The 7,380-nt window shown below is 50.4% G+C and overlaps 2 protein-coding genes across 2 annotated transcripts; both read right to left on the bottom strand.

Annotated features, from left to right (window-relative positions):
• Positions 1–1,387: 1,387 nt before the first annotated feature.
• Positions 1,388–2,077, bottom strand: MIND_00099000 (CxC2 domain-containing protein; the record flags this gene model as incomplete). Its single annotated transcript, XM_037357941.1, has 2 exons — positions 1,388–1,722; positions 1,777–2,077. The coding sequence occupies 2 exons, from the start codon at positions 2,075–2,077 to the stop codon at positions 1,388–1,390; spliced, it is 636 nt and encodes a 211-aa protein (XP_037225851.1).
• Positions 2,078–3,585: 1,508 nt separating this feature from the next.
• MIND_00098900 (CxC2 domain-containing protein) lies at positions 3,586–4,165 on the bottom strand (the record flags this gene model as incomplete). The annotated part of the gene is made up of 2 exons (XM_037357940.1): positions 3,586–3,763; positions 3,810–4,165. The coding sequence occupies 2 exons, from the start codon at positions 4,163–4,165 to the stop codon at positions 3,586–3,588; spliced, it is 534 nt and encodes a 177-aa protein (XP_037225850.1).
• Positions 4,166–7,380: the final 3,215 nt, after the last annotated feature.

Genomic DNA, 7,380 nt, shown 5'->3' with positions numbered 1-7,380 from the left:
AGGGGCATACATCGAGTCTGCCATTTGGGGATCAACTGGAGACGTCTGAGGGTTCATATCGTCAGTACTTGAAGGAGACTGTGGAGGAAATGCTCGTACTGGTCGAGATTGGAAAGGAGCGAATGTCTTTGGATAGAGATGCGAGAGAAACTGGAATGGGTTATCGAACCAGGACATCTTTTATAGGCGATGGCTTATTGCTGGGACAGCAAGATCTTAAAAATGGGGGAGATGGGCCCAACTGGGCCCAACGTGGTGCACGTTTTGGCACAACATGGAGAACATGGAGCGCAGCATGGCTGTGGACCGCAAAAGCATGGTTCTCTCAAAAAGAGCGAAACACTTTGGCGATCTGGATCATGTTTCCACCCTCAAAGATATGCTATTACCGTCGAGATTGCCACTTTCTTATGAAATGCAAGCATGGAGAAGGATATACCCGGACCACGGCCTCATGCAGGACTGCCAAGGTAGCCTGATCGCAGTTTCTGGAAACGAGATCTTCAGTATCCACCAAATCTTCGAGTAGGAAAAGTGCCGAAACAGAGGAAATCAAGGAACAACACGCCCTTTGTGATTCAAAAACGCTACTGTAACGACAGGAATGATTGTAAACGACGGTAACGACAGACAAGAAGTTGGATTAGGGGTTTTGCGCCGTTGAGATTGTCAAACGACATGATCAGCAGGGCAAGGGTGGAAGGAGTGAGCCTGTGCGGATGGGCAGGTGGAGCAAATTGGAGCGTCAGGAATGCCCATTGGGATGGAATGGATCACCGGGGAATGTTCTCCATGTTCAGGGATCGCTTCCAGTGCGGGCATATCAGTGAGAGAGGATGCAGAGGACACGGGTCGTCGGCGGTGACACGGCGGAAGGGTGCTGAAGAATGACTGGCCGGCCTTGTTGACGAAGCAAGACCAGCAGGAGTTGGAAATCAAAGGGGCGATAGGGGTAGGAGAGTCGTCCGACAGAGAGGGAGAAGCTGTGCGGGGTTGTTTCGACGAGGAGGACTTCTTGGGGGACATGGTGGCAGAAGGAAAGAAAGAATGAGACGAAAAGGAGAGGCGCCAGGCTTAAATATCGAGAGGAAGAAGCCGTGAAGAAGCGTGAAGAACAAAACGTGACAGCGATGAAGCTTCTGAAGCTTAAACTGTATACACCGGCTCAGGGAACACCCGTGGCTGTAGCCTGTTTCAATCATCCCCGGGAACTGCCAGAAAATCCGATTCCATCATCCCTGTGTGTTGCCAGGTCTCTGACAACACTCAAACCCCACCCGTTTCCGTGCTTCCTTGCCGCTGATCTCCGAACTCCGCTTTATCCTGCAGCTTTGATATCATCATTACGACTGATTTGGTCCGAATCATACAATTTTAACATTGTTCTCTACATTCCCTCTGCCATAAATGTTCCCTCTAATATTTCCCGCTCCTCCTCTGCTGCCCAATGACGGACAGCAGCTCCCATTGTTTTGTCCCACTCCTCTCGAAAGCGCACTATAAATTCAGTATGCAGGTACACGTTACGCAGCGCATAAGCTCGGATTCCAGCCGCCGTCGTTCCATCAACGTCTGAACGAACTTCGTCGGCTCGTTTTTGCCATTCTGAAGCCTCCCACTTCAATGATCGCATGACCCGCTTCATCTCCTCTCGCAACAATTCAACCTCCTCGTTCCAGCGTTCCTTCCGTGCACGTGCTTTTGCCCACTCGACACGCATAGCTATGATACCACGTTCAACCGAAAGCAAATGGTCAACAAGCCATAGTTACTCACAGTCATGAAGTTCAACCCCGTCGGCCTGCCCGCCTGCTGCCCAAATCCAGGAAATTGGCGCCGTCTTGGTTTTCTTCTTTTTTGCAGCAGTCTCCTCTCTCGTAGGTCGCGATCCGTCTGCTGTTCGTAAGCTTCTTGCTGCATCTTCGTCACTCTCGATTTCGATACGAGTGTTCAAATGGGCCTTGTCCAATTTTTGAAACTCGGGAGCGTAACGTTTGCCTTTGAGGTGAACGAGAGCCTCGTAGCCTTCAGTATATTTGGCAGCGGCCTTCGTTACACCTTCTTCCATCCGAGCCATTAGAGTGACGGAGCGCGTTCTTCACGTTGCCCCACCATGTTTTCCCCGGAAAACCAAATCATGTGTTGCTTCGAATGAAGCCTCCCTCGTAAGGCAGCCAGTGCATCTGCACACTGTCCCCGACGCAATTTCGCTGGTCTCAATCAAGTCCGCCATGCTGACTTGTCGACACTCTTCCGCGGTTAACTGTGACGGAAGATAAAGCTTTGTTTTCCGGTTGCGCGTCCTCCGCGTCCAATTTATACCGCGCTGCGTCGCGAAGACCCTGAACCCCAGGCATGTAAGTTAGTTGAAGTTTTTCAAGGTGCGCATTTGTTTGATCAGAGATAGACGTAATTCTTGTATCTGGCTCGCTTGATCTGCTGACTTTTTTGCCTTCAGAGCAGTCCGTATATCGACGCCTGGGGATAGTGAATAGAGTGTGTGGAATGAAGACTTTGACATACTGGATGGCCTGAAGCTGCATACCCGCTCTGATGAACGCTGTTATGGTCATTTTACCTTCCAGCAAAGGTTTGATTCCGGCTCGTGCATCTTCCACCTCAGCTCGTTTCAACTCTTCACTTATTTCGCGTTCACTAGGCCCGGCTGTCGAGACAGGTCATCAATGCTACAACAGGTATTCAACGTCATGCATACTGAGCTTCCCACCCTGGACTTCAAATGGATTCGTCTGGGTGTTATCCTTATACCAGGCATCCATCATCTTGGCCCATTCACGTCGTTTTTTTTAGGAACGCTGTCGTCCAGCTCCTGGAATTCAATGCCCTGCCTTTGACGCTCTGCTACAGCGACAATCAAACGTCTTGCAAGTGTCCGCCCTTGCAAATAGTGAGCTTAAACTCTCAAAGAAACCTTAACTGACCCATGCTCCTGTTTTTCTCAAAATTAATCAGGTCGATCTTGTCCTCCAGGACATCATGACGGGCGCCTTCTCCCATTTCCTTTGTCGACCAACTTGCGGGATTGAGTAGGCTCCACAAACGCCGGTGCTTTCCCCATCCGTCTTTCCAACACCCAACAAGTACCTAAGCGCAAACTGAATTCGACATTTGGGGTCATGAGCTTCAGCATGCCAGACCGGCAGTCCGTATTGCAGGCGAATACGGTCCACCTGGTGAATATCTCTTCGATATCCACGCCCGTTGTCTTCATTCGTGCGACGCGCTCAGGAAAGTATACTTGCCAGTGACATACGATGTCGTATGCAAGCAAGACCCACAGAACTTCCTCGTCTGACAGAGTTGATAGCACGGTCCAATCCACGTTTCCATAGCTGGCACAAAGAGTTAGTATCCAAGTTGTTCCTGGCATCAAGCAACTTGCCGTTCTCCACGTTGAAGGTCTCCCATCCCTCGACGACGTACGAGGCCGTGCCGTGCACAGACACAACCAACTACGCCAGAAACTCTCAGGCCAGTGGTCAATTTGGTCTCCTTCTGCAAAAGAGCAGCAAACGCAGCACAAGCCTGGACCTGAAGTATCGCATTAACATGGAATAGATTCGACTAGAGCGCACTGACATCTTTTTCGTCAACGAGCGTTTTGATATGTTCTTTATATGGTCCAGATCGTGACGGGTATCCCAAGCCATCGGTCAACGCCGGATCCATGCGTTCTCCAGCACGAAGCTTGTTCTTCAGGCGGAAATTGGCATCGAATGCCAACATGAGCTTATACAAGTATCTGCACATTTGTTGGTCAAGAATAGTTTGATTAAATAGCTACTCACGCCTTCGACTCCGGAACCTTGTCCCATCCGGAAGGCAAGTTACGAGAAGCATCTGGGCATGCCCAGCAACGCACAGCCAACCCCCCTGGCGGCGTAGTTACAATTCCATTGGCTTCATGCCCGCGACCTCCACGCTTCATCATTTTAAGATAGCTGTATTGTCGAGCCATTCGACCGAAAGCAACGCGACGATCTGGGACCTTTTCCAGTCCGGTTGAATCCGTCAACTTCTCCAACGTGCGCACATAGTCTTGGACATTGATGTTTGCGATGGAGCGCAGGAAGCGAAATGTCTCCAAAACGTTGAAGGTTGCACAGGTCGCAGGGTTTTGTTGTCGTGGCCGGATACCACACATTTCGAAGCAATTGTCTGACGGGGTCGAATCCGAACGGATTCACGCAGCCACAGTACTGCACGTCCAAAGTAAAAATGCCATTGACATCGATGACCACCAACGGTCGACGGTTACTGGGGAATGGGCATGGGGCACCGTCATGACCAAGTTGATAACAGCCCGCCAAACCACGAGCTCCATGCTGGATGGGTCCGGCATAAAACAAGGAGGCCTTCGTCCAGAAGTGACCCGTCCATTCCTAAACAAGCTAGGTAAACAAGTAACAAAATCGGTGAAGAAATAAATACCTGCAATTCATGGAGCGGCAATTTCTGATGAGCGGCTTCCACACAGGTCTCACAATGGAGTCCGTCCCCACATTGCTTGCAGCGAAAAAACGGAGCCCCGTCTCCTCCATATGATTGGCTTGACAATTCACACATTCTTGGCATGCGTTAGGGTTTCCGAGACCGTCTCTTCGTAGCATTTCCTCCAGAAAGAGAGCCGTCAGTGGTTGCCACATTGCCATAGGATCGTCCTAAGGGAATGAGCTTCTGTATAAAGTCGTAGTATCAACCGACCGATGCATAACGTTTTCTCTTCAATGTCGATTCTTCTTCCAGTTGAATCTCCAACGACGACACAGTATCCACCAGCTCTCTTACGTCCTCCAGTTGCGCATCTGGGAATGGCATCCAGTCAGCGAGTTCAGGTTGAGTTTCAATGACCTCTTGATTAAGGCGAGCCTTTTTTTTTAGGCGATGGATTTGTCTGCTGGCTCAGCACGCGCTGTCCATCCAGAGAATAATGAACTTGTAGGTGGTTGAATTCCTCCTCAGCGGCGTCGTCAAAATATGTGTGTCGCACAACGTTGGGGAGTCGAGGCATGCGAAAAGATGGAGGCATCAACTTGATGCGCTGTCCATTTATTTCACGACAATTATTTCTTTTGGTCCATAAGTAATTACAGGCTACTCTGCGTCAACCTTGGCTGGCGAAGTTGGGGGAAGTTCAGGTCGGGTTGATTCCTTGACCTCCCGCGTCGGGCGCTATGTGAAGATAATGGCAGTCATAGAGACTGCCCGTCTCATCGGACAAGGCCCATCCCGCAGTCCAATCCACATTTTCATAACTGTCCAAAAATGAGGATCGCATTGCTCCCATAAGCCAAGAACTTGCCGCTCTCCAAGTTGAAGGTTTCTTGGTGTTTCGTGGATCTTGTGCAGGACATGCGACTGCGGCTGGTAGATTCGCATCGTTTCAAAGAAGTTGGTCGGAAGGGGGCACCTCGCGGCGTCTGAAGTACAGTGTAAACCGTCACGGCTGGTGGATACAGCTCGCAACGTCCGAGAGTTTCGCGAAAGGGCTTTAAAGTACTGTGTAAACCGTCACGGCTGGTGGATACAGCTCATACGTCCGGAAAGTTTCGCGAAAGGGCTTTAAAGTGTGTAAACCGTCACGGCTGGTGGATACAGCTCGCCAACAGCTCGCAGTGTCAAGGAACGAACTAACAATCGGAAGGGACCGCTTCCGAGTCGTCACATCGTCATCACGAGTCGTCACATCGTCACCTATCGTCACACCTCATCAGACTTCATCGCACCAAGGTCACGATTCTGCCATTTTCTCAGTCTGGATCGTGTTGCGAAGGTACACGCTGAACACTGTTCGTTTCTCATGTCTGACAGTTGGCTGCAAGCACATTCTCACCGTGCTCAAGTTGTGCGAGCGGCGGCGACGACATTGAACACTCTCTTCCTTGTTGCTGGATACTCTCTTCCTTCCTCTCTTGTTGCTGGCTTAGACGCTAAGGCGTCGGGTCGGGCCGTTTCTCAGATCTCAAGACTAGCTCAGGCGCTAAGGCGTCGGGTAACAACCCATTCATGGCGTCATGCGAAATGTCGACGTCCGGAAATTCATTTGTGCGGCTGCTACCTCTCAGCGCTTTGATGAGGAGGAGCGACCAAAGGTAACTTAGCTCCCACCAAACCGGTACTCGGCGTTAACCTCTGTTATCAAGACCTCCCCCAAACATTATACTGGTCTTGTGCGAAATAAGCCCGCAATTTTTTTCGTGTTCAACGGCGATCGGGCTGTCATTTACTCCATCCCCAGTCAGCGGCAAGCCCCTCCCACTTCCTCGAACAAAACGCTTAACGGCGAGATGGCCAAAACGGCCTGGCTTAATATGGACCTACCTCACTTGTTATTTATGCCTCGTTTCCACATCTTGCACAATACTCTATTGAAGCCGCTGGACTTTCAGATCGGTGCAACCCCGCAAGAGGAGCTTGTTGTCCCGCATTTTCGTGGTGCGCAGCACGTTCGAGTTAGGGGTATGAAAGGTGACTTGCGTGATCAATGGCTCCGACTCGAGGGTTTTTTGCGAACGACCTTGACTTGGTTAGATCAAAATGTTATGAAAGCGCCAAAGGCTCCGACGGAACTCAAATCTAACGTTCGTCCGTGGCACTCTCTACCATCAACATTCGGGTATACACAACACTTTGACCTTGAATCCCCACAAGATCTACACAAAGCTGTCTTGCAATCTCTCCATGCTTTTCGCCCGCTGCTTGGGGCTATCACATTATTGACTCTAGTTCTCGATGACATTAAAATGCCAGGATGGCGCGAACGCTATATCAAGGAGAGTCAAGTGGATGCGGCACTGTGGGACGAACTAGAAGAAGTCGTTTTCCAGATTGCCGCGGGACCCATTGGAGGTATCTTAGACTTTTCAAGCCCAGCAGCAATCGAGAAAGCTCGGTCTCTGGATTGGCTATTCTCCATGATATTGAAGAATGACATTCGTGTACCCTTGTATTTCTTCTTGAACAGCACCGATCCCGCGTTGTTCAATGCTCTTCCCTCCATGCGATGTTACCACCTTTCTGTCCAATCAGAGCACATACAGAAAGTTCGCAATCTTAGTGGCCAAGATGCAATCATGGAATGGACATTCATCGACAACGCTAGGCGCCGATTTGGAGTATTCCGCAATGCTGATTTCTATGCAACGTGCGCTCAAGCTGAGGAACTGCCAAAGAAGCCGCCGCGCGGAAATGCCGCCGGTTGATCCGAATAGCGGCCAAAGATTCGGCGAGAGTTATCAAGATTTTTTCCTGCGGCGCACCAGACACAACGCGGCGATCAATTCCGCGGAGGAGAAGGCACAGCTTAAAAAACGACAAGAGCGTGTCACGAAGATGCAAGGACTGGGTCCGAGTTCGAAG

The sequence above is a fragment of the Mycena indigotica genome (assembly GCF_014461135.1).
Source record: "Mycena indigotica strain 171206Taipei chromosome Unknown Mind.scaff0001, whole genome shotgun sequence".
Taxonomy (NCBI): Eukaryota; Fungi; Basidiomycota; class Agaricomycetes; order Agaricales; family Mycenaceae; genus Mycena; species Mycena indigotica.
This window is presented reverse-complemented; position numbering and strand designations above follow the sequence as displayed.